The sequence below is a fragment of the Bacillus rossius genome, chromosome 12, assembly GCF_032445375.1.
Source record: "Bacillus rossius redtenbacheri isolate Brsri chromosome 12, Brsri_v3, whole genome shotgun sequence".
NCBI classification, from domain to species: Eukaryota; Metazoa; Arthropoda; class Insecta; order Phasmatodea; family Bacillidae; genus Bacillus; species Bacillus rossius.
In genome coordinates, this window is record NC_086339.1 from 8002370 (window position 1) to 8027600 (window position 25231).

The window sequence follows — 25231 nt, forward strand, 5'->3', positions numbered from 1 at the left end:
TTGGTTTTGGTTTTATGGCATTTTACCTTATAATCTTGTTCCTAATTATTTTCAGAAGTTATCTGATGTATTATAAAGTACGAGGTCTTTATTCCAGCATCATACGGTTCTGCAATCTGACATCAATCAAGCTGCTTGCATTCAAATTTTTTTGGGTGGATTCAGACTATTGACCCTGGCTGCCAGGTGCTGCCAGTGGTTGTAGTCCGCTTAGAGTTCATCATTTCCATCTGTTTGATGTGCGATGTGTCGCGCGCGTTTATAATCTCAACGCCGTTAGCCCCTCTTTTCTTAAACACATATGCCGGCCGCGGTAGACCGCCGAGATAGCTATCGCTGCCCGCCCACAGCCGTGTTGCCCCTGTTGGTAGGCGTGTCACGAAACCAAAATAAAATTAAAATAATCCATCAGAATTATCAATGATTAAATCCATGAATTTTAACAAAATAAATTAATGGAAAGGACTGAAATGTGTGGAAATGTTATCTACTTGAGCATATTAATGTGAACTATCCGAAATAAACTTAAACGATACCAATGGAAATGAAATAAAACCACATATAAGAAATGAGTCGAAAAACAAATACATCAAACAAAATCGCTCTATACACTATAAATGAAATGATTTGTACCCAAATGTACTTGAATAATTAAAATGAAGTAGAAAAACATCAAAAAGCATCAAAAACACCCATTTATAAAGAAACAAGTGTTTTTTTTAATAGAAACGAATTTCAATGGTTAAATGCATCAATAGTAATGAAATAAATCAATGGAAAGGACTGGAATGTGTGGAAATGTTATCTTCCTGAACATATTAATTTGAAATAACCGAAATAATCTCAAACGATACGAACGGAAACAAAATTGTAGTGCCCCTGAATGTGCTGTGTGAAGAAGACCTTGTGTGTTTGCTTGTGACGATAGCCCGAGTGCACGGCGACCGATCGGGTCTCGTGTGTGTGCAGGGAGCTACTACCACCTGTGCCCCTCGTGCCACTCGAAGCACCGCAAGTCCAAGAAGCCGGTGTCCCCGGGCGTGCACCCCAGCGACTACGCCCAGCAGCTGGCCCCGGACCTCATGTCCAGCTCGCACGTCGTCGAGGAAGGTACGGGCCTCCCGCGTCTGCCTGAGCTCTCGTGTCCGAGTTGCAGGTCTCGTGTTGATACCAGTTTCACAGGTGGAGTTAAATTCAAATACGTATAAATAGTACAATACTCCCAGATACAAATGTAAAATTTAAATAGCAAGTCTAGGAGTAAGTATACTATAGTAAAAAAAAAAACTCGTAGTTACGATGTCGTTTGTTAAAACCTCTTCTCCGTTATGGCCCAGTTTCGAGGAACTGTGAAAAATTGGAATTAAATCGGTTGGAAAATTCATTGGCTGCATTTCTCTTGGCGAGCACTGTACTCTCATCCCTCCTTCCTCAGATAACGGTTCCGTGGTGCCGGCATGTCTCCATCCCGGTGGGCAGCCAACCATTGTGATGTCGCTTATTCTTCGACACGCTGCCCTCACTGCGTACCTCAGTTGTTACTTCACAACTGAAAATTTTGTGATTGTAATAAACTTGAAAAAAAAATGAAAATTGTAATGATTGGAAGTTAAAATGTGATTTTATTTATTTTTCTCGCATCTTTGACATGGATTCCCACGGGTTATAGATAGGGACGGAATTTTGTGGTTTTAGTTTTAGTTCAATTTGGTTCTTAAAACTCTGGATTTTTGTGTTATATTTTTACTTTTATAAAAGCTGTTTTGTAATACTTACTTTACCAAAATAGTGGTGAAATGTATATGCTGCATTTTTATGCTAAAATAATTTTTAGTAATTTGGTCTTAAATGGATACATTCAGAACAATAAAAATAAATTAGTGAGCATTTGTGATTTAAATGAATTCAATAATAAATTCACTACAAAAACGTTAATATGTTCTTCTTATTCATTCACTTCAGTACAATTTTTTGTCTTGAAATAACAACATTCCTTAAATTTCAAACATCAAAAGTTTACTTGTTTTATTATTTGAATTAAGTTTTGATTAAATTCTATTTAATTTGATGTTATAACTTGCATTTCGGTGTTAAGGTTTTATCGCAATGCACCACATAATCTTATCCATAGTTATAGGCTCTTATTTTACAAATTATGCTTTCACAACTTTCTCACTAAAATTTCTTGAAAATGGTGAATTGTTGAGAAAAAGTACATAGAATAAAACTTGTTGCAAGTTTAGTTGTGAACAAAAATTAGGGCCAACAAAATTTTTCTAGTATTAAACCATTTTTTATTATAACCCCTATTTATCCTGCCCCTTTGCAGAATTGGTGGGTTGTATCAAAAAAAATTTCAGAGAAAAGTTTGAGATATAATTCGTAAGTTTTACAAAGAGAGTGAACGTATTTGATAGTGTGCTTATTAAGGGAGTTATGAATTTTTTTTGTCATTCAAACCCTGTTTATTTCACCCCTTGCAGTAATGGTTGGTCATATAAAAAATTATCCAGGTGAAAGTTGTTGGTAATAATTTACAGTTTTACAATAAATCAGAACAAATTTTATAGTGTAATGTTACAAAAAAAAGATTTTTTTTTTCAATCCTACCGTTGTGTTTTTCTAACCCCCTTTTACAATGGCTCATCTTATCAAAAATTGTTTTAGATAAAAATTTTAAGATTAATAAGACATCTGAGCCGATTCTATGGTGTGTCTACGAAGTGAGTTATGACTTTTTTGTCCTTCAACCCTTGTTTTTTTCACCCCTTGCAGTTAATGGTTGGTCTTGCCAAAAATGTCAGTAGGTAGTATTTCTTTGAAATTTACCTAAAAATGAAAAGGTGGCACACCAATTGCTTTTATGAATGCTCAATATTAATATAATGCATGGTTATTTTATATTTTTTATCGAAAGATGTTATATATAGGGCAAAGTCGGTAAATCACTTAATCAGTTCAAACATTAAAAATGTTACACAATTTTTTTTTAATCCTGTATTTTTATAAAACAAGTGTAATACAGCTTCGCCAAGAACAATATTCGCAATTCAATTCGGCATCGCAAATATTATAAACATTCAATTTGATATTCGCTTCGCATGAAAAAAAAAATAGTATTCGCACAGGCCCAGTTTGTACCCATGGTAAACGACGGGAGTACGTTCGAGCTCGGTCGAACTGTTCGAGGTGTGAAAACAGTAACATTGTTGCGATGTCGTTTCCAGATGCTACGATGATGACGATCCCATGCCTGAGCACCAGCGAGGACATAGACATGGAGCTGCAGGAGTTCTACGTTCCGCTCCTGAAAGTCATCAACTCCCGCATGCACGACAACTTTGAGTTCACGGAGCCAGACCCGCTGGGTGCGAGTGTGGTTCCCGTTGTTGCTATGGTCGCCGCTGGGTCAGGTAAGTGTTCCCATCAGAACCATCTCGGTAAAGTGTATCCTATTGCATTGGTGGTTGGTCTGCTCCTGTCCAGTGTAATAATAACAGTAGTATTGTATAGCACCAGAAAAATCTTAAAATATATTTATTGTGATGCGTCGAATCCCAGTTTTCTCTAATCCAATTCTCGAATTTGAATCCCAAAGAGTATATGGAATGTATGTACCCTTCGAATCCGTATCTAGGTCTCAAAGGTCAAAAATACAAAAATAAAATAATGTACAGGGAATGAAACGTATGAACTATAACGTTGAAACATACAACCATTTTAAATGAAGTAATGATATCTAATCCTTGGAATAGAGAAAATTTTATAAAATCTAAAAAATTTTAATGTTTGCTGTGTACATTTTTTCAGTGAAGAAGGTATATTAAGAAAATAAACTACTCGCTCCAACGTGTTGTCAGTTGTATAGAGGATGACTATCATCTTAAGTTATGGTTCAGTTTTAAAATGTTTTTTTAAAAAGTTGTCTGGGTAAGTGTGAATGTTCTGTTTGCTGTATACATTTTTTTCAGTGAAGAAGGTATTAAGAAATTAAACTACTTGCTCCAACGTGTTGTCAGTTGTATCGAGTTAGGTTATGGTTCAGTTTTAAAAGGTTGTCCGGGCGAGCGCGGATGTCCTGTACCTGCTCAGGCAAGGACAGCGGCGGGGACAGCGGGCGCAGGACCCTCGGGGAGCAGGCGCAGCTGCTGGCGTCGTCGCGCGACCGCGTGGCGGCCCTGCGGAGCGCGGCGGAGGCGGCCCGGGTGCTGGGCGCCCGCTCGGCCGTCACGGGCGCGCTGGCGCTGCTGTCGGCGAGCCGCGCGTCCTGCGACCTGCCGGCGGGTCTGCGCGCCGCGGGGCTGTGCGACGCGCGCAGGCTGGTGCGGCTGATGGGACTGACGGCGGGCGGCCGGGTGGAGCTGGGGGCGGACCTGCGCGCCGCCGGCGGGGAGGCCTGCCCCCGGGACCAGCTGCTCGGCGGCGGCTTCTCGGAGCTGGCGAGGCACCTGCCCGCGCCCGCCGCCGCCTGCCTGCGGCACCTGAGCTGCGCCATGGCCGCACTCGCGCGCTCCGACGCCGAGGCCACCCGGCTCGTCGTCCACATGTGCACCCGGGTACGCGCGTCTGTGGCTCCGTGGTTGATTGTTATCTTCTTTTTTTTTTTTTCATTCTCTTAGTAAATTTTTCTTTGTTTTTCTTTGTTTGTTGACCATATTCCTGTTACGGAATATTTTGTGGTGTTTATATCCTTGTTGACAACAGCAATTTTTTTTTGCTTAATTTTGTGGGTTTTTTTTTGTGTTTTTTGGGTTTTTTAATTTTTTTTATTTATTTTTTTATTTTTTAGTTTTTCTTCAACACAAAAAGTTCTTAGCAATGGCGTATGTCCAAAAACTTACATCAAGTCCATGGTTGATTGTAAGACGAAGGCAGTATTGTTTATTATCTGAGACCCATACAAGGCCAGGACCTGCTGAAATAAGTAATAAGCTTTCATTATTTGAGTGTATTGCTTATAGCCTCTTAGCTGGACATAACACACAGCCAATCCGAATCAAATGGAAAATTGTGACATATCCTACAGAAATATTGAGAAGATTTTTTTCTTCTTTATATATTTTGTAGTAGAAGCATTTTTTGGTGGAACAGTGAGAAAATATTTTTTTTTTAAAGCAAAAATACATCAGTTATATGGCGTTTTGGCAGGACCTATCAGCTGCTTCGTTGTAACGATGATTTCGTTGTATCGGAGTCGTTATACAAGGCTTTATTGTAGTTTTGAGTCACTCGATGTGTAACCTTGCAGCATGAAGCCCTCTGCTTAACTACATTGTTGGTGGCATGTGTCTCAGGAGCTGTTGTGTGCTGCTCTCGGCACGTCGCTGGTGAAGACCCAGTCGTCCAGCTTCTCCGTCATCCAGGCTCTCGTGGGGCTTCTAGCGTCGCACGGGGGCGTCTCCCTGACGGAGCACGGCAAGGGTGAGCAGAGGATCAGGGTGTCTGCTATATATCGGGAAGACAACAAAAAATCCACCGCTGTCTTTACACTTCCAAGCCCATTAGGTGACTGATCTCCTCCGCAGCAAGCAGGAAGTCTTTATGTTCAAATACTCTTTCTATTCTTTAACTTTTCAATCTTTATGAACATGTCATAAAAATATACAGAATGCTGGTAAATCTTCATACAATTAAAAAAAATTAATGACAGTTATTCTCATGTAATGAAATTCTTTCATAACTTTTAATGCAAATAATTAATTTTAGAAATATTTAGCAACGTATGGTATATACATAAAGAGTCATTTAAAATATTTTGAGGTAGCAAAAAAAATTTAACGTCCTTGTTAAGTCTCTCATCTAAGGGTGTCTGCTGGTGATGTACCGATGTAATCGTATGTGTATCGGTATCGGCCAATATTCCCAAATTTCTGGATTTCAATTATAATTATTGTTTCCAACCAATACTTAAAGAGTGGTACCTATGGAAAAAGTACAATAATTTCGTCCATTCAGGTAGAACCCATATTTTCTGTTCAGCTGTTTATAGTTCCGTAAGCATCTTATACTCCAATTTGTTTGTAATGAAGGCTCTACTTTAATGTTGTGTTCGTTAATTATTAGTCAAATGCATTATGTGTATTGTTCTATGCACTCATTTTTGCTGTAAAATACTCTTTTGTCATCTACCAAAATTCCTTACAGTAAATAATTCTCTTCAGTTACTGAATTAGTACTAAAAAAAATATTTCATTTCAGGAGATTGTCACTATGATTATTTTAACAAATGTATTGATTCGTTTTCTATCGGTTATTGGTTCTGTTAAAGAAATGTGTCGGCAGTTATATTGCTGTCGGTTTTCATCCATATTGCCCATCTGCTTTCACTAGTGACCGTTAAGGGTTTGCCGATTCACTTAAAACATGTATCCGATTTGAACTGTCGATTCAAGAATTTCCTAGTTACAAATCAGTTTTATTTCAATTCTAATTTGTAGCTGAAGGAATTAAAACTAATCCAAATTTGTGGACTTCAGTTAATTCTTTATAAAAACAATAAAGGGAAATGGAGAAGTGAGTAAGTAATTACTGCTCTATGACAAGTTTTAACATTTTCATTATTACATTGTCATGTTACAATGAATGTGCGGGTGTGCCTTACCTCGACTATTGATATAATCTCACGCCTATGTTGTATCTTGTAATAGCATGCGTCAATCTTAAAGCAGTTGTCTTGGCGGGGTTGGGGGGAATGGCTTTATTACCTCTGATGGGTATCCCCGGCGAGAGATGCCATACAGGTGTCTGCTTGAGGATCCTTGCGAGGTTCGTGGTGTTGATGTCGGGAGGCGGTTTTCCCTAGCAGGATTGGGTTGACTCGGACGGACATTGAAAAGAATACGTTTGACTGAATGGGAGCGGCTACACTTCTTCTTCCTTTTGGCTGCCTCTCGGTCCCGGGCCGTGGAATGTACCCAAGGTGCCTCGTTGGGTGAGTCCCCTTCCACTGGGATGGGCCTTGGCCTTGAGGGCGAAGGGCTGCACTGATTTGGCTTTAGGTTAGGAGGCTGGTTGACTGGGGTTGTGGTGACTGGAGCTGGTGCAAGCTAGGCCGGAGGTGGCCGTGGATGTCCCCTTTTCTCCCGAAGAAAAATACTCGGTATATTGCATTTACTTATACGGTGCGATGGTCTCCGTGCATACACTCTGGTCTAGAACCTATCGTTCTCCTCTACTCTCTTCCTGCACACTACACGCTTGGTCCCTACTGCCTGTAGGAAAGGCAGGCCTAGCTTGCGCGGCGCTCACCAACTTCACGTCGCACAATTTATTTTCATACAGCTGCATTCGGTACATCCCTAGTATAAAGGTAAAAGTAGGAAGAGGAGTGACAGTTTGATAAGTAACACTAAATATCTTACCCCATTTGCACTTGAGGCAGGCTGGCGGACGAGCTAAGCAACAGGTGCTCTTGGTCCTTGTCCAAATGAAGAGAACAATAATACTTCTTGTGGTGTGCAGCATTTTCATGCAGCATGGCCATTTTTGTGTTAGCGTCATTATTTCTTCTTCAGCTAACTCTTAATCTAAATATTGGGCAGGGCTTATTCGAAATAATATGGTAGCCAACAACCGTATTTTCGCTTGTGCCATACCATGTGCCTTTGTATTTATGCAACCCAATATTTGGAAGGTATTGTGGGATAAAAGCTTCCCCGTACTTCTTCCACTATAAAATACATCTCAGAACCCTAATTTCTTTTCAGACTTAGTAACAATTTATTTTCATACAATTTTCAACTGCATTCTTTTAATTTTGGATAATTCGCACCTTTGTTGCTACACAACTCATGAATCTAGTATGTAAGCTTCTTGGCTTCTGTGTTGACGCAACATCCGTGAAAATTATGTATGTGCCCAACTTTTCAGTTTGCCTTGTTACAGTCATCCTCAGGGTAGGTGTGAGAGTGTTTGCGACAAGACTGTCGGAACATTGGGCTCATCATTTTCATGGATGTGGCCTCATTCCAAAAGACAAGCAGCAGTTAAGAAATATAATTTACATGGAAAACAAACAAATAACATTTCAGATTTTTCCCCAGCCATCTCATATGCTTGATTTATGCATGTTTAAAATGTCAACCCTCAGCCCAATTTCCTACTTTTCCCCCACAACTAATAAATTGTTTCTCTGCAGTCATAAACAAGCATAATTGCTTAAACACGCTAATACTGACAAGTGCACTGAACTGAGCAATGATAAAAAGTTTTTGTGTAAAGGAAAAGATGCAGGTCTAAAACTGTCTGTGTCGACTGCTAGTTGTGACAGCGCCAAAGTCAGTAATACCAAAAGTCGAAATTGTTGATATACGTAAAAGCACAATTGAGTTTGTCACCCATTTTCCTGCATGATTAGCAAGTGACTGGGATAAAATGGTACTCCCTCAAAAAGGTGTCATAAAATTTTACAATATTTTCATGTTTTAAGTGTCTGTGTAGTCTAAAACTTGATAATGTTTTGACCAAAGCAGTAATCAAATCATGTACCTAATGTTTCCTAAACGATAAATGCTAACATAAGTCGATGTGTTACTGCATATATTAAAATGAAAAATAAGAGTTTTTATATTGGTTGGTGTTGGCAGAAGAGACACCTGGACGGGACGGCAACGAAAATGGCAGTGGCAACGGCAACAGGAATGGCAACGGCTCCTTGCTGCTGGCCAATGCCCTGTCTGCGTGCGTGCTGTCCAGCAAGCTGCGGCCCGCGCAGCGCCAGTGGGCCGCCCAGCAGCTGGTATGTTGGCTGCCCTGTCCGGGGCTCCGGGCTGGCTCGGTCCGTAGCTCTGCACCGAAACACTGCGCAGAGGTGTTCGAAGAGTTGCTTGTGTGTGTCGTTTTGAGGTAGTACTTTCTTTGAATGATTCTTCCATTGTGAGAAGGTTGATTTGAAACAATTTCATACACGATTGCCTTTGCTGGATTACGCTGGATGTAACAGGAAAACCTCAAGAATGGACAACAATGATGAATACATAAACAAAGGAGAAGAAGCCAAAATCCGTTAATGTCAATAATTAAATGCCTAGTCAGCACAGAGAAATTAGTAGAAACAATTTAGTAAAAAATTGGAACCAAAAAAATATTATTACAATTACAACTTAAACTAACACAGTAGCCTGCAATGAAGAGACAGTTGCAACAAGAACAGACAAACCTAACTACAACATTACAAAACAGCGATGCACAGACGAACACAGAAGACTTCCTGCAACCGAACAGATGCGACGTTTCAGTAACTTACATCTGCTCCTGACTGATAGCGGTCACTAACAGGGGGTTTAGTTATGTTCGACTCCCGTTCCTGGCACAGCCAATGATAGACGAGCACTTTCCTGATGGACGTGAACCTAAGAGCTTATGATGTCGGCTAGTTTCTTGCTGTTAGGGTAGTTGGTTTGAAATTTTTTCTGTGGTTTATAAGTTTCTCTTTTTATTAATGGTACCCATATATTTTTTAATCTTCTACTTTGTTGACTGGTGACAATTTTATTGGTATTGCTGACTGTTAATGCTGATTCCTTTAGATTCCTTATAATTTGAGTGTTCTTTCTATGTAAATGGAGTAGCATTATGAATATTTTAAAAATTTGATTTGATATTCGCTTCACATCAAAAAATTAGTATTGTACAAGCCTAACAACGAGTTCATTCCAAGAATGTTAATAGAAATGAGCATGTCCTAATGTGGCTAAGCCAGCAACCCAAAGAATTTCATGCATGTGACTTTCAGGGCACTGATTATAAGATGGGATCAGAGCATAAATATTGGGCGAGATGATGTTGAGAAATAAAAATAGTTTCGAATGATCATCATAAAGTTATTTTGACGCGATAACGTCTCATAAATCGATGAACGCCGGCTGCACCTTTGAATATATATACTGTATAGAAGTCGCCAGCCCAGGTTAAAATTTCTAATACGGTTTTGAGGTAGTTGGTTAATTCACCGCCGCAATCGCCACCATCTCTAGGGCATCGACTTGTGGTGGTCCCTAGCGGACAAGTGTCGAACTCTTCAAACATCCCCTTCCCCACCCTCCCTCAAACATGCTTTGTCCTCCACCCACCCTCTACCCCACCTCTCATCCCTACAGTTTTGTGACACACAAACTCCCATTGAACGACCTTGAGCTGCAGTGAATGATGGATGAGGGGTGCGGGGTATGACAGCAGGAGACAGCGCTGCGCTCTAACGTGTAAATAACAACTAAGACGATACAGGGCGTTACGACAGCGCACTGCAGCGGTGAAGTTCCCAAGCTGCTCATCATTCGCTTCTGAAAAACGTAGAGTAAATCCTATCCACTCGCGACTTCTATACAGTATATATATTCAAAGGCTGCACGCACGAAAAAGCATGACTCATTGTCACGTTCCGCCTGAGCCGAGCGTGCGAGAACCGGCCAAACTCCGTGCGTGCGAGAAAATCTTTTATAATATCAAACAGGTTAAGGCAGACTTTTTTAACTAATTGTTCGTGATTATGTTTAAACAAATTATTTAAATCAAATTTGCAAAAACTGTAAATAATATTTGAAAATTAAAAAGTATGCGATTTTTCATGAATGTTTTCTTATGACGTTATCACGTAAAAATTATCGTCCGTGAACCGACTTTACGAACAAACCCCCCCCCCCCCCTCCCAATTTTTTTTTTTTAAACGGTCTTTTGTGTTGTACCTGATGAGTTGCTCCGGTAGTGACGCGTCGCCGGGTGACAGGTGAAGTGCGTGGCCTCACGGCTCACGGCACCGCCCCAGCAGACGCTGCAGCAGACGAACATGGCCGACCTCTCCGCGACCTTGCTGCCCTGCAACGTGGCCGAGCTGCAGGGCCACGACAACTGCGTCACGGCGGCCGACTGGCATCCCAGCCGCGCCCTGCTGGCCACCGGGTGAGGGCCACTGCCCCGCTCGGGGCGACTGAAATGCTGCCCCTTTGGAAGGGAAGCCCTTCAGGATTTTTCTGACAGTGGTGTTTTTGAAAGGTTGTCTGAATTGTTGCCCCTTGGATGGGCAGCCCTTCAGGATTTTTCTGACAGTGGTTAGTTTGTAAAGTGGCCTAACCTAACCTAACCTAAACTAACCTAAACTAACCACTATCAGAAAAATCCTGAAGGGCTGCTCATCCAAGGGGCAACAATTCAGACAACCTTTCAAAAACACCACTGTCAGAAAAACCCTAATGGGCTACCCTTCCAAGGGGCAAGTTTTCAGGATTATTTAAACACTTAAAGAGACATGTTTTCAGAAATTGGATGGGCTGCCCTTCCAGTCGCTGTACAAACAAACCATTGCCAGAAAAATCCTGAAGGGCTGCCCTTCCAAGGGGCAATAATTCAGCTCCCCTCTCCACTCCACAGCAGCTTGTCTTTGAAATGGCGCTCGCTGCTTGTTCACTTTTGGGACTGCTCTTGTACGTGTCACGAGCACAGAGTTTTAATCTGTCAATCTGCACTTGTATGACGTTTGTGCAGCTACTTTCGTTTCATCTAGGGATGGGCTAATCAAATCCTCAAATTCTCAAATACTGCCCAATCCTTAGCGGTCGAAGGATTCAATATTCAAGGGAAAAAATTCAAAGAAAACTATTAGAGGAATTAAAGTCAATTAAAAAATTCAACACTGATTACCTCTGAGGTTTACTAGGTAAATTTTTCTGTATAACCATCCTACATAAACCATATAACAAATCCTGCAGTTAATGAAATCTTTACATTTATTTAAATCATTATGATGCAAAATTTTACATTTAAAAAAAAAATTGAATGATATATTATCTCAAACATACCACAAAATTTTTTTCTCTGCAAGTTATACTTTTAAATAGAAATTATTTTTTTTATAATTGCAAGATGTTTCTTGTTATGAGATGGTCAATGTCGACAATCATCCGAGGACATTAAAAATAACCCAGAACAGTAACAATACTTTCCTTGAATAAGTAACATTGAAACTGCCATATTAATTGAGCTGTCGTTAACGGAATTTTGCTTAAACTGAGCTGAACAGTAATGGTTCATGTATATACCGGCAGTAGACACGTGAAAGACCCGATTTTAAATTCTAAGTTTGCAGGGAAAAAATTTCTCGTCGTTGAGCGCACGAGGGTTCGTGTGTGCAGGGGCTACGACGGCACGGTGCGGGTGTGGAACGTGCTGACTGCGAGCCAGGAGCACATGCTGGTGTTCCACAAGTCGGAGGACGTGTTCGGCAGCGAGCTGGCGGGCAGGCTGATAGGCCAGGCCAAGTGGGACTCCTCGGGCCAGCTGCTGGCCGCCTGCATGGACAATGTGGTCAACATCTGGCACGCCGTGCGCTCAGGTGAGCACCGGGGGGATCGGGATCAAGGTGGGGGGGGGAGGGGAAGCGGGGCTGTCGCTGGGCCGTCGCTGGGCACCGGGTCTTCCCGGCCGCCGGATGCCTGATGAAACAACACGAGCCATGCTTACGTACAAAGTATTTTCCACAGTGGCTTCAAGTTAAGTGGTTTGACTGTGGACTGACAACACCGTCTTCCTGGACGGAACGACCTACCGCAGCGGCGGCGCGATAACAAAGACCGACCAACTAGTTGCCGGCACTGCCCAGCTAGTGGCGCCAACCGCAGCCAGTAGCGCAGGAAGTTCGAACACAGTCTTGGTACAAGGAATGTCTCTAAAGTCCCAACACATTTGCACAAATTTAAAAAACATCACAAGTCCAATCATAATACACAAGTCCAAACATTAAGTAAACCTGCGACAACGATACTGTGCAACTAGTTGCATACCGTTTCGGTGCTTTTTACTCAGTGTATGCAATAACTATATAGTTGCGCTGTTACTGTAATTATTTAATAAAACGATTAAGGAAATATAGAGAACTTAAATTAAATCTTCATGAAATTTACTTTTTAATACAAGAATCTATTTCCTTTTAAAAAAAATTTTGTTTAACTACTCAATACTTTCTGCTCAGTATGCTCATCAAAACAGTGGTGAAAAAAAATGTACATATTACTGTGAATTTAATACATGCTTTTATTTGTAATGCAATATTTTTTTGTTCTAAAAATTAGATAATAGTTAAATTTTTATAATATTGAAGTAATGAGTAACGATTATGTATTTTACTTATGATCTTGGCCATGGTCAACTTTTTATTTGAAGGTAATATGATCTGTTCATTTTTTTATATTTAAGATATCCTCTTACTAAATGAGTTTGACATGACTTTGCATGAAGTATATACTTTAAAGTAGAAATCCCTTGAAGTAATGTACTTTCTAATGAGGTTACTCTGTAGTCCATTACAATTCCACGATTATAAATATGTCGACCGCCACCTGCTGTCCTCGACGGCGGACAGTTTCGTACGAGCGTGACGGACTAGGTGCGTGTTCCTGTCGGCAGAGGGGAACTGCATCTCGCTGGTGCTGAAGGAGTGCCTGGTCCAGCCGGCGGCGGTGTCCGTGTTGGCCTGGCCGGACAACTCGGAGGAGGACTACCCCTTCCACCTGCTGGTGGGCATGACGAGCGGGTCCGTCGCGCTGCTGTCGATCCGCGCCGACGGCGTCAAGGCGGAGGAGCTGCCGCACTGCTCGAACGCGTTCGGTCAGTCGCCGGCGCTTCTCGGCGCACGCCACAGCCTCGATCAGCCGAGGTTTCTTACTAGCCGAGCCGACGTGAAGCACCTTTGCCAGCGGAGACTTGTTGAAACCAGTGGCGTAGCGCCGGAGTAAGGGGGGGGGTTAACCCCCCCCCCCCCCCCTTTTTAGCACCAAATCTTTAAATAATATCTTATTCATCACTCAAACAAATTTCATACTAAAATTAATAAAAAATTTTACCATTACAATATTTAAATTTAAGTACCGAAAACTGCTAAAATAGCACTGTTTTACACATTAAAATCCAAATTTTCCCGGGGGAGGCCCCCCCCGGACCCCCCGCTTTAATACGGGTCGTGAAGGGGAGGGGGAGGGATTGCTTCTTAACACCCCCCCATACACAAATTCTGGCTACGCCACTTGTTGAAACGTTTGATTGAGGACCTAGAAAATGAAATCGTTATCATTTCTAATGTTTGAACCTGATTGACTAACTGAATGGGGGCCCCATGTTCAATATAATTCAATAAAAATTATGTAATAATAATATTAATACAGTAAGTCCTCGGTTTACGTCGGGGTTACGTTCCTGAAAACCGCGACGTAAATAGAAACGACACAAAATGAGCCATGTTTTATGCCACCGGCCGGCCGGAAGCGCTGGCATACAGACGTGACAACGGGCAATTTTATCAGCAAATGACAACCGACAGCGTGGGAAACAAGTCCAACTAGTACTTCTCAGCTTTATAGAATGGTTATTTAACCAGCTGCTTTATTACCTTTATTGATTGAAATATAAAAACAGATATATAGTACATACTGTACGTAAGAGCAGGAAGCGTCCCTCATGATGTATGATAAGATAAGGCGGTGAACGTGTAGCTTACTCTACATAGCATAAATTAACTACAGAAGGAAACAAAGAATTATAAACGAATTATATACGGTGTTTTGGTTAAAATAAAGATTTACGGTCATTGTAAACGACGTTATTGTGAATCGGCGACAACTTAAATTGAAACATGAGTACTCAAACATTAGCGATGTTAATCCGAAACGACGTAAATTGGTACGACGTAAATAGAGGACTTACTGTAATGCATAATATTAATATTGAGTATTCATAAAAGCAAACGGAGTATTAACTTTTGATGTTTTTGTTTTATGTAACAAACTTTATTCAAGCAATACGTACATATACAACACACACACAAAAAAAAAATTTCATTAGCAAAATCTTAGGCTTCCAATGCTTTAAAAGTTTTGAAACGAAGGCAAAGTGTCACATCAGACGCTAAGCTTTGCACCACTACCGTAGCTTCAAATAAAATGAAGAGCGAATTTCCTGGCAATGTCAAATTGAATATTAAAAGGGAACTTAATTAATTTGTTTAGTCAAAGCTTTGCACAGGCCTGGAGAAAAAGGTTACTGCATGTCACTGAACATTATTTCATTTTACTTAAAAGTATCTGAATTCACACCAAGCAAAGTAGGAACAAAATTAGTCAAAAAAATCTCATATCTTCCATATCTTCAGGGATTGTTATAGAAGAAAGTCTTTCGTGATATTGGTGACCAGTCAAGTGCTGACCAAACAGATAAAAGTTTTGGGGATATTTAAGATCCTGAATGTTCTTAGTTTTTTATGTTAGAAGTTATTTTCATAATTTTCAGATCGTCTACACCAAGCAAAATGGGTTTAGTAATTGTTTAAATGTTTGTTTCAGCACCTGTGGTGAATATCACATGGTTTGATGAAGACACAGAATTTGCAGTTGGATTTGCTGATGGATCCATGAAGATAGGAAGAAGGCATTCCAGCTTCCAGTCCCTTGGGATCCTTGCCCACCAGGTGAGAGACAGGCCCACGTCGTGGACCATGATTAATGTTCCAGTGATTGCTGTGTATGTGTGTGAAGATAAGCTGGTAACCTTTCTGTTCAGCTCAAAATCTTATAAAAATTTTAAATATCCACACTTGTACAGAGGTTCCAAATAGTACATGATAATTTACATCTGACCTTTTACAATTAATTTGGTTGCATTTTTTCATGTTGTCCTTTTCTATGGTGTCCAGAGGAATATTAGCAGATGCAGGGGTGGTTAGGGGTGGATATATACCTCCTTCCCACCCCCTCCCCTAAGTTATGAAAAAAATTTGCAAAATATCAGTTTGAAGAAAGTTTGTTATACTGTGTACTGTGTGAGAAGTAACGGCTTCTACTGTAGGCCCATATCAGTTTATTAGTGTCAATAGTAATAATGTAAATTTTTTTTGCATAAACATTTTTCAATTTTTTTTTTCAAAACAATTTTTAAAAAAAATCCTGTATCCACCACTGCAGAGGAAGCACCTATTTCATACTCTTTGGGGTTATCATCATATTCAAAACTTTTATACTTACTGAATTAAACTATTATTTCAGTTACGTATCTGTATTTAAAATATTTTTGCGAGCATCACCTAAAATTGAATTTGTCTTATGCATCTTGCTAAAAATTATAAATAGCAGTGTATTTGATTACTGAAAGATCACATTGACAATATTATAACATTATTTTTTTGAACGAAATATATACATACACCTATTGAATGCAGGAATATCAAAGTGAGAATACCTGATATGGAATTACGGATATAAAATGCAATGGTTTGTATCTGTTATCCGTTATAAAGGTAACTGCCTACTGCTATTCTATCAAGAATTCCAAATTTAAGGAAATATCTTAAACATTTCAGATGATTTTATAGGAAGTCAAGAAAAACTTTAAATGTTTCAAGAGACAATAGAGATTGATTTACTTTGGTACAGTTGTTGGCTTGAAAATATTATAGCCCAATGTTGGCCAGTATCAAAATTATAACATGGAAAATGTCAAAATTTTAAACTATAAAATATTTGCCACAGATAATGAACTAAATAATATAGTAAGCTGGTATTTTTTTTTTTTTTTTTTTTTTTTCATTTTTATAATTTTTCTCGTGAGCTGTTTTTAAATGACGATAAAGACAAAATCCACTATTTTTAACTCTTTGAGGCACACAGAAATATATTAAAAATAAATTAGAATCTATTGTGTAACTTTTAAGGAAAAATTAAAGGAGCCAATGTTGCTTGTCCTTGTCAGGATCACCAGATAGCAGCACAAGGCTTACTCACGCGAGGTATTTAGGCAATAACACTGGAACATTGCAAATAGTAACATATTAATAAAGTGGTATCATAGAAATGCCACTTTTACACAACCCCATTAAAATCATCGGCCCTGACAAAGCCGTGGTAGTTTTTGACCGCGCGGCCGGTCACCCGGACGGAGGGGGGAGGATCACGCCTTGCCGCGCTTGTGTGTGCACAGGGCGCGCTGACGTGCGTGCGGTGGGACCCGCGCGGGGAGCTGGTGGCGACGTGCGGCGCCGACCGGCTGTGCTGCACCTGGCGCAAGAGCGCCGACGGCTGGACGTGCATCCACATGCTGGTCCTCTCCGACGAGCCGGTGTCCATGGCCTGGTCCCCCGTCATCGGTACGTGCCACGCGCACTCCGCTTGCAGTTTGTCAACGTAACTGTCGGAGGCAGGGGCGCAACAACTAAATTTCCAAAAGGGGGGCAATATACCTATTTGTAAAGAATCATCGATCCCCCTATTGAAGTGGGGGGTCCGGGGAAAATTTGTATTTCAAGGTGGAAAATGGTGCTGTTTAAGCAGTTTTATTATCAAAAAATTGATTACACAGCACTTTATTTGCCCCCGTTTGCCCCCACTTCAAGGTTTCAGAGGGATGGAGGGATGCAAAATACCCTTGCCCCCCCCTCCCCCCTGTTGTTGCGCCTCTGGTCGGAGGGGGAGTTTATGCCTGATGCAAAAAAATTCTCCCCACAAAAAATTTATTTTTTCCCTAGCTCATGAGAATAATAAAAAAAATGGTTGTGTGCCATTCTGTACGTGCTTTAGAAATTATACTTACTTGGTGTAGTAAAAATCTAATTTTAACTGCAAATATTTAATCGAAAAAATAAAATAATCAAAGGACTGGAGTGATGTTACAAATACGGTTGGTAAAGTATAACTTCAATCAAATTTAATATATACATATATTTTTATTATAATTTATTAATTTTAATTGCGCGGTTGCAGGGAAGGGCAGCAGCCCGTGGCTGCTGTGCTTCGGGACGGCCGGGGGCAGCGTGAGCGTGTGGACGCTGCCCGGGTGTGCGGGGGAGTTCCGCGAGCCGGCCAGGCAGGTGTTCCACCTCCGCGGCCACTGCCACTACCCCGTCACCTGCGTCGCCGTCGACAACGGGGGGCTGATGCTCGCCTCAGGTCTGTGGGCCGTGCGCACGTCTCTCGCTAATGTGGAGTGTCGCGGCGCTTCACCGGAACACTGGGCTTGAGTTCAGGACGACCCAGTTCGAAACACCCCCTCCCGGCCATCAAGATCTCGGTTTCATGGCAGCGTACACGAATTCAGATTTGGGGCCAGATAGAACCATTTTGCCTGCTGCTTGTGTTAAAATTGTTTCATTTTATTGGTGGAAATAATATATATATTTTTTTTATTTTATTGGGTAGGAGATTAGAAGATTGTATTGCCCCATCCCTCCTATCCGTGCATACACCCTTGGTTTTCCCAAATCACACCGTGCACATGGTGGGGAGGGATTCTTACTATAGGCCATGGCCGATTCTCCCTTAATTTCACCTGCGTTATGTTATTAGTTAGAAGGCTTAAAAGTTAACTCTATTGACTTGACTTTGATTCTGAATACCAGGACTGTGTGTTTACGGTTTGTTATTGGTCTATTCGGTTCCAGTTCGGTTTTACATCAATTACCTCGGTTATTGTTTCCTATTATAGTCTTACAAAGTAAAAAAAATAAATCTCAGGGCTACACTAAATATGAATGAGGTTAACGTGATAATTATTTTTTTACTATAAACAATAATAAAAACACAGAAAAGAAATGTACACTCTTTGCATTACCCTAAAAATTTATTTGTTTGAGTATTTTAAAACCAACCTTAAACCTTGGAATAGGTAATCCAATCATTACTGATATCCAAATCCTGATAGTGTTTTGGCATTCATTTATATATAGGTATTTTTCTTAAGTCTATATATTCTATAATGCAGTATTTTTTGCTTGCATGGTTTGTTTATATTGTAATTGGCCTTTAACGTGCGAACTGCCAGAAATAGTAACATTCTAACCGAAAAAACAGTACCACCAGTATATCAAAAGAAATTGAATGATACCATATTGTTTCATTTGTGTTTGTGCCATAACAGTTTGTTTCTTATGTCACATTTAAGTGCATGTACATACAAATGGCGTGGGTTTGCATTACCTCAACAATCCATAAAAGATAGCATACTGTATAATATTACTTAACAAAAATGACATCTAAATATCCTAATAAGTAATTTCTCCATGACAGTGTCATTTTGGCTGATACATGATGCACTAATACAATAATATTATGATTCTTAATAAGTATGCCTAAATATTAAAAACCAATAAAATAAACATGTTTAAGTATTTTTGTGTTTGAAAAATGTATGAACGTTTTAATGTAAAATAGATTACATAACATGTCGAAATTAAAAAGAAATAAACTTTTTCCATTTTTTTTTTTTTTTTTTGCATAAGATGTGGTTCAAACTTTGTGCTAAATTAATTACTTTCAATGAATATAAAATATTAAAAAAATTTTTGTATTTTTCATTAAAGTTTGATTTTGATTGAAAATTCAGATTATTTTCAAAATTTTAATTGCATTTTGGTACTTTGTGGGATGTTAACTAACTTTAATTTCGGTGTTACGGTGTATTTCATGCTTTTCGTTGTTATTTCGGTTTTATCGCAGTCAGGGGCGTAGCCAGGGGGGTGTTTTAGGGGTTCAACCCCCTCGCCCCCCCCCCCCCCTTAGCCCCAAATCTTTAATTAATTTCTTATTCATCACTCAAACAAATTTCATATTAAAATTAATAAAAAAATAAAAATTTTACCATTACAATATTTAAATATAAGTACCGGAAACTGCTAAAATTGCACTATTTTACACCTTAAAATCTAAATTTTCCCAGGGGATGACCCCCCCCCTACCCCGCTATAATACGGGGGGGGACATGCTTCTTAACACCCCCCATACACAAATCCTGGCTACGCCACTGGTCGCAGTCCACCGTGTAACCTTGCCCCCAGACTCCAGACTCCCCACTGCACCAGGCTGGTTGTTGCAGGCTGCTTCAAGAGCTGCACCGGCATAGTGAACATCTGGTCGCTGCAGGACGGCTTGCTGCTGCAGACGCTCACGGGCGGAGGGGGGGTGCACTCCCTCAATTGGCTGAGCAACATCGGCCTCGCCGTGTGCTTCAGGCATTCCAAGGTCAGGTTACTCAGCGTCGTCACAGTGTATTTGTTGGGGGTTTTTTAACGTCGGCGAAAATAAAACATATAACACTGAATTCTCCTAGCTGTACTAATTAAGTTCCAATTAACGATGAATAATCATCCTATTATCACCGAAAGGGTTGTTTTATGGGGTATCAAAGCCTTAAAAATCTTAAAGAACAGCCAGTCCTGACGGGATATCGCAATTTTATTATGAAAGACTGTTCCCATTTACTGACTCCTCTTTTGAAAAAATACATTTATAATACTGATCTCAAATTTCAAGTTTTTCTTCATAATAATTAATTATTTTTTGTCACAGTAATTTTCAGATTATGTAGTTCAGTGTCTTAAATCAAAAAATATGTATAACTTCTAACACGCATATATAAGTACACACACTTTTTTTTTAAATATATTATATACCAAATTATTTATGATTATTGAATATTTTTTAATGGGTATACTTATACTTGCTGAGATTTTTTTTTTTGCTTCATGTTCCGCAAGAGTCCAAGCCGGTAAAAGTGATGCGAATCCATTAAAATGGAGGGGGGGGGGGGGGGAAGAGAGAAATATTTATGGAACCATAAAAGAGTGGTGTAAAATGTAATAAAATGAAAAAAAAAACATGCATTGCGTTTGCTTGAACCCGTATAAATTTTAATTTTTAAAGTTGTTTTGCTGATCAAACTGAATGTATACTTAAAAATAAAATTTTATTTATACATATATATATATATATATATATATATATATATATATATATATATATATATATAATATATGTAACTTTTAGCATATCTCAGATTATTTGTTTGATAGAAAGCGAATTACAATTTCTTGATAAATCTTTACTTCTGTTGTGCATTTGAAATGTCTGTTCGAATGTGAAGTTATTTCGCACTGTCAAATTAATACGGCCACATGTCAAAAGAAGTAACTTTTCAGGAGAGCATTTTAAAAGTTTAAAAAATGTTATTTAATATTTACCCTTATATTTAAAGCCGTATTACTTTGACAGTGCGATTTGCACGTGTCGACCGTGCATGTGTGTGTTGTCGTTGCAGAACGTGCTGGTGGCCCACTACACGGCCCACAACCTGCACAAGGACCGCGCGCTGGCGCGGGCGCGCGCCTCGCTGCTGCAGGCGGGCGTGCAGGGCCTGGGGCGCGCGCCCTGCCTGCGCTTCCTGCTGTGCCGGCTGCCGGCCCTGCTGCAGCAGCAGCTGCAGCACGAGAAGCCGGCGGTGGCGGGCGGGGAGCAGCTGCTCCACTCGCGGTTCCTGCGCTGCCTCGCCGCGCTGGCGCTGGCGCTGCAGCTGGACCGCACGCTGTGCCGGCGCGCCTGCGCGCCCAACCAGCTGTGCCGACCCGCCGTCGGTACGCCAGCCCTCCGTCCCGCCGCGCGACGCCCAGGGGGGGGGCGCGCGACAGCTAGACTTCCAAAGGGATTCTGATTTTGATTTTTTTATCGCATTCAACAGACCATACGTTATAATGGTATATAGAATATGTCAAAAAAAAATACAAACACATAAACAGGTACAAGAACAGTATTAAAAGCATTACGAAATTAAAATAATATACCTTTTTATAAAGAATCATCGATCCCCCCCCTAATTGAAGCGGGTGGGGTCCTGGGGGTTCCTCCCCCCGGGGAAAGTTTTGTATTTCAAGGTGAAAAAAAAGGTACTATTTAAGCAGTTTTATCATCAAAAAATTGATTACATGGCACTTTCTTTGCCCCCCATTTGCCCCCACTTCAAGGTTTCAGAGGGTGGGGGGCAAAATACCCTTGCCCCCCCCCCCCCCCCCCCGCTTTGCGCCCCTGCGTTACACCAACAGGTAGAGAGACAAGATTTTATCTTCTTTTTTTTATTTTAGTTCGATTAGTTTCCTTCAATGAAAGAAATCTTGGTCATCAGTATTTTGCAATTTTAAACAAAAAAAAGACAATCGTACATAATAGTGCTTCATTTTCTTGGCTTCTGGGTGTAGGCCGTGTCAGGTTATTTGTCATGAGACGTTTCGGCAATCACTGCAGCCAAGTCAGGCTTAGTATACCTGTTGATGACAGCTGCAATGACTGCCGAAACGTCGCAAGACAATGACCTGACACGGCCTACACCCAGAAGCACAAGAAAATGCAGACATTGGCCGTGAAAGCCTGCGATCTTTATAATAGTGCCCTTCCCACAAAAAACTGTGTAATTTTGAATTTTGATTGTGATAATGGCTGCAGTTTTAAAAATTAAATACTGCTTTTCATAGCCGTTCGTGTTCTTTTTTTTCTTCTCAGTTTTGAGTCACTTACAACCATTTTATAGGAAGTAAATTAATATCGTGGACATTTACTAGCTGAAGTTGTGTCTGTGGACAGTGCCGGAGTGGCAGTGGCTGCACGCCCTCAGCATCGGCGTCCACACGGCGAACGCGCTCGTCAACAGGACCGAGTTCCTTCCAGAGTTCCTCGATGTTGCACTCGGTGAGTCAGTGTTAAAGCCTGGGCGGCCTTCGATTTGAAAGAAATCACACTTCTGCTTTTTTTTTCTCCTGAATCTGTTGACCTGGAGATCAGTTATTTACTAATTTATTTCATGCATTATGAAACCTCATTAATGCTCACCATGTCTGTACCAAAATCTTAATGTTTTCGAATATTTTTTTTATTGTCGGTCCTTTTAAATTAATTGTATTTTTACTATGTATGTAGATATTAACGTCAATGCGTTTTTTTTATTAGTTTGGACCAAATAAATATTTAAAGACGGAATCCTTCTTCAAAAAATTTAAATATATTTTGGTTCATACAATACCAATTGATACAAATATTCCAAAATTTTGATTCTTTTAGTTTTTTATTAATGAATCCTTATTGGTTATTGTATGTACCGTAATTCATGCATAGTTATTTTCAAATGGATATCTACAAATATAACACGCCCTCTTGCACGCACGCACGCACACACTCAGGTTGTCAGTTTCATAAGTCTTTGTTCTTTTTCAAAGCATATAAAAAAGATGATTTTTTTTTGTTGTAATTTTGTTTGTACAACATATCGCACCCTGAGTACAAGACTATCTTAACTCAAAAAATTTAGTTTATGAGATATTTTTACCATAAGCAGGAAAATATCATTATATAGGCACTGCAAGACTATCGCAATATTATATTTACTTTCATGGGACTCATGGCAAATAATGTAGTGTTGCACTCTGGAAAACATTATATAAGAATATGTGCAAGACTATGGCATCTGAGTTGTGATAGTATTGCACTGATAGTATTGCACTGAATTTTTGAGTTACGATAGTCTTGTACTCAGGGTGCAATATTTAATTCATCGGTGCAAGAAATGCCGTTTGCGAGTGAGTGTTACGCCTGGACAAGGCTTCACGGTGTTGGCCGGTGTGCAGACGACGAAGCGGAGAGCAGCGCCAGCAGCAACAGCGCGTGGAGCCTGAAGGCGGATGAGCAGATCATGCAGTGGGTGACGGAGCGACCTCACGACTGGCAGATAGGCGGCAAGTGCTACACCTTCCTGTGGGGCAGCGGCCGCCACGGCGAGCTGGCCGAGGCCGGTGAGTGCCTGGGACTCTCCAGCGGAACTCCTTTATGTTCTTTATTTATTTATTTATTTATTTATTTATTTATTTATTTATTTATTTATTTATTACTAGGGCCATGCATTTTTCGCGAAAAGATTCCGAGAGTAGCTGGAAGTTGAAACACTGTAGCATCTTCTGTGTTTCGTGATTGGGTGAGTTTCATTCAGGTGCATGTCTACTGTTAGAACACCAGTCACAGTAATTCATTGAGGAAGGGAATGCGTCCTGTGTGGCTCGGTCAAATAAGGCAACGACTTCCCTCGCTAGACGGCCGCCAGTCACAAGGAAGGAACCGCTGATGTGGGTATAGCTAGTTGCTGTCTAACAGGGGTTCAGATCTTTTCGCGAAAAATGCCTGCCCCTATTTATTACAATTGTGACATGCACACCAACACCTCATAAAGAGCGTACTAGGGTGTGCTCAGGATAAAGAGGTTACTAGGGTGTGTTAGGGATAAAGAGGGTACATACTAGGGTGTGCATTATATCAAATAAATATTTTATGCATCTGACATTTTATTTGGTCTATTTATTCAGTAAAATAATTTTGGAATTAATCAATTTTTTTTTCTTTCAGTGGTATGATTTTAGCAATACTCAGAAATTGCGCGAGCAAAGCCGCGGGTTATGAGCTAGTAAGTAGTATTATGAATTTGTGGAGTTGGGAATTTTTTGGTGTCACTACAAGACTTGGCAGAAGAAGTGCCTACCTTCAGTGTCACTCTTGCGTGAAGAGACCATCTTCCAAACAACGCTAAGCTCGAGGACGCTTGCAGGCCGCAGCTGCCTCACGCCGACGCTGACGGACACGTTTTCCGCCGCCCAGCAGATAGTGTGCGGCCAGAACTGCACCTTCGTCATCCAGTCGAACGGGACGGTCCTGGCTTGTGGGGAAGGGAGCTACGGTCGGCTGGGGCAGGGAAACTCCGATGACCTCCACTCTCTGAGCATCATATCGTCCCTGCAAGGTAACATCGCCCTCCTTGCTGCGGGTGTATCCAAATGCACTAGTGAATAGCACCGGAAAGCTCCAAGGATTTTGGTGTGGAAACCTGGTGATGTCATGCACAGTCCGATGGATGACAAAAAGTTATGCCCAGTATGAAAAATTTATCTGTTTTAAAAATTTTGACAGCAAAAAGAAAAAACTTTCTTTTCTATTGGAAAAACTTTTTAACCGCTATACGCATATATGGTATTTAAAAACTTCCAGTTCTTAAAATTTATAAAAATAAATTAGCTATGTTTTGACTCTCAGATAATATTATATATCATTTGGCAATCTATCTTCTTACCGCTGGGTTATGTTTCACACTCTCGCGTGTGTTTTTAGCATAGAGCTGTCCGGTATTGGTCTCCAGTTTGTTTGTCGTATCTATACTGTAAACTGAATTTTATAGTTTATGTAAATTTTAAAAAACACAGGGCTTTGCATTAGTTGTGGAAATTGTAAATTTCGGTCAGGAAAAAAATTCAGAGATATTTTGTTACAGATTTGCGTGGATACGCTGTTAAAGTATATTGTGTGCGTTATTCAGGCTTGTTTAAATTTACCGCCTACCACTATAAAAAAAATAAACATGGCGGCCGATGCGGCTTGTTTAAATTTTCCGCCCAGCACTATAAGAA

At 40.4% G+C, this 25231-nt stretch overlaps 1 protein-coding gene across 5 annotated transcripts in view; it reads left to right on the top strand.

Moving 5' to 3' along the window:
• Positions 1 to 25231, top strand: part of LOC134537462 (probable E3 ubiquitin-protein ligase HERC1) — a 126595-nt gene that overhangs the window by 80690 nt on the left and 20674 nt on the right. For all 5 annotated transcript variants that reach the window (XM_063377916.1, XM_063377918.1, XM_063377917.1 and 2 more), the window contains exons 46-61: positions 970 to 1110; positions 3228 to 3413; positions 4093 to 4556; positions 5295 to 5421; positions 8586 to 8737; positions 10724 to 10896; positions 12126 to 12325; positions 13396 to 13596; positions 15324 to 15448; positions 16954 to 17119; positions 17733 to 17918; positions 19840 to 19985; positions 21061 to 21373; positions 22374 to 22478; positions 23411 to 23575; positions 24379 to 24570. In XM_063377916.1, coding sequence (XP_063233986.1) covers positions 970 to 1110; positions 3228 to 3413; positions 4093 to 4556; positions 5295 to 5421; positions 8586 to 8737; positions 10724 to 10896; positions 12126 to 12325; positions 13396 to 13596; positions 15324 to 15448; positions 16954 to 17119; positions 17733 to 17918; positions 19840 to 19985; positions 21061 to 21373; positions 22374 to 22478; positions 23411 to 23575; positions 24379 to 24570 — 3042 coding nt within the window. The remainder of the gene's footprint in view (positions 1 to 969; positions 1111 to 3227; positions 3414 to 4092; positions 4557 to 5294; positions 5422 to 8585; positions 8738 to 10723; positions 10897 to 12125; positions 12326 to 13395; positions 13597 to 15323; positions 15449 to 16953; positions 17120 to 17732; positions 17919 to 19839; positions 19986 to 21060; positions 21374 to 22373; positions 22479 to 23410; positions 23576 to 24378; positions 24571 to 25231) is intronic.